This window comes from Amphimedon queenslandica, unplaced genomic scaffold, assembly GCF_000090795.2.
Source record: "Amphimedon queenslandica unplaced genomic scaffold, v1.1 AMPQUscaffold_9431, whole genome shotgun sequence".
Taxonomy (NCBI): Eukaryota; Metazoa; Porifera; class Demospongiae; order Haplosclerida; family Niphatidae; genus Amphimedon; species Amphimedon queenslandica.
In genome coordinates, this window is record NW_003550297.1 from 2574 (window position 1) to 3673 (window position 1100).

General features: G+C 38.8%; 1 protein-coding gene across 1 annotated transcript; it reads left to right on the top strand.

The window, feature by feature from the left end:
* Positions 1 to 381: 381 nt before the first annotated feature.
* On the top strand, positions 382 to 1092 carry LOC109590814 (uncharacterized; the record flags this gene model as incomplete). Its single annotated transcript, XM_020006689.1, has 4 exons — positions 382 to 567; positions 619 to 727; positions 781 to 902; positions 1005 to 1092. Coding segments are annotated over exons 1-4 (477 nt in total), but the record flags the coding sequence as incomplete, so codon positions are not given.
* Between the last annotated feature and the right edge of the window lie 8 nt (positions 1093 to 1100).

Here is a 1100-nt window from a genome sequence, read left to right on the forward strand (position 1 = left end):
CATTATCTCTGTCAAAAAGACAGCTATCAAAAAGATCCGGATGGTGATAGTTAGTTTAAAGACAGGCCTACAAAGTTATCATAGTGACCTTCTAAAACTATCCTTTGCTGCCGTTCAGAAATGACAGTCCGAAGATTGAGAATTTTGGCCGATCATTGGTATTGTCGGACACCACGCTTTGAGAGCTTATAACTTTCTATGCACTCTTGCTAGAGCTACAAGTTTTGTCACGCAAATAAAAGATAACTATTGCTATAATACTTTGCAGTTTCATGAGATGGCAATGTATAGTTTTCCTAAAACAAGTGTCCGAAAATTGATGGTGTACGATCATTGATAATGTACTCTATGTATTATTCATTATTTATTTTGGGTGTGGCGCGTTCGCGTTGCAACAAATTCAAATAGGATGATGAGAGGCTTTATCTTCTTTCAGATTGTTTTGGTTGGACTCTCCTCAGCTCAGCAACCATGCATACCTCCATCAGGGAAGCCTAGTTGCGTCTGTGACACTGCCGATGGGACTATTGACTTATCTTCTCTATCAAACACTGATGGAACTGCAAGGTAGCCAGCATGCACTAGTTTTAACTGCACTAAATGGTTTCACTCTTGCAGATTCAGTGGCATACCACAGAGTGATGGAGACACTCAATTCACATACTCTTACAACCCTTGCACTAGCTATTACGAGGGATATAGTAGCTGTAACTATGGCAATACTGCTGTAAGGATATTGATTGTGACATGAATGTTGACATGCATGTACATTAATTATAGGCTTGCCAGTCGACTCAAACTGATGATTATTATATGCTCGGTGATGCATCAACTGAAACTATGTACATTGATTCTGATACTGGTAACAATTACTTGCAGTATGACAATGGAGACGATGCCAGGTAAATAATACTAGTACTATTTATGGGCAAGGCTATTGGTACTTTTGGAAGGAAAATATGAGCTTTTCAATAATTTCATGCCTCGGTGTTTATGTCATTTAGGATTACCAAAGTATATCTAACATGTGATCAGAATGCAGACAGTCCATCAATTACTGCCGATGGTGATGGAGACACTCCTTTGACATATGTAAGCTA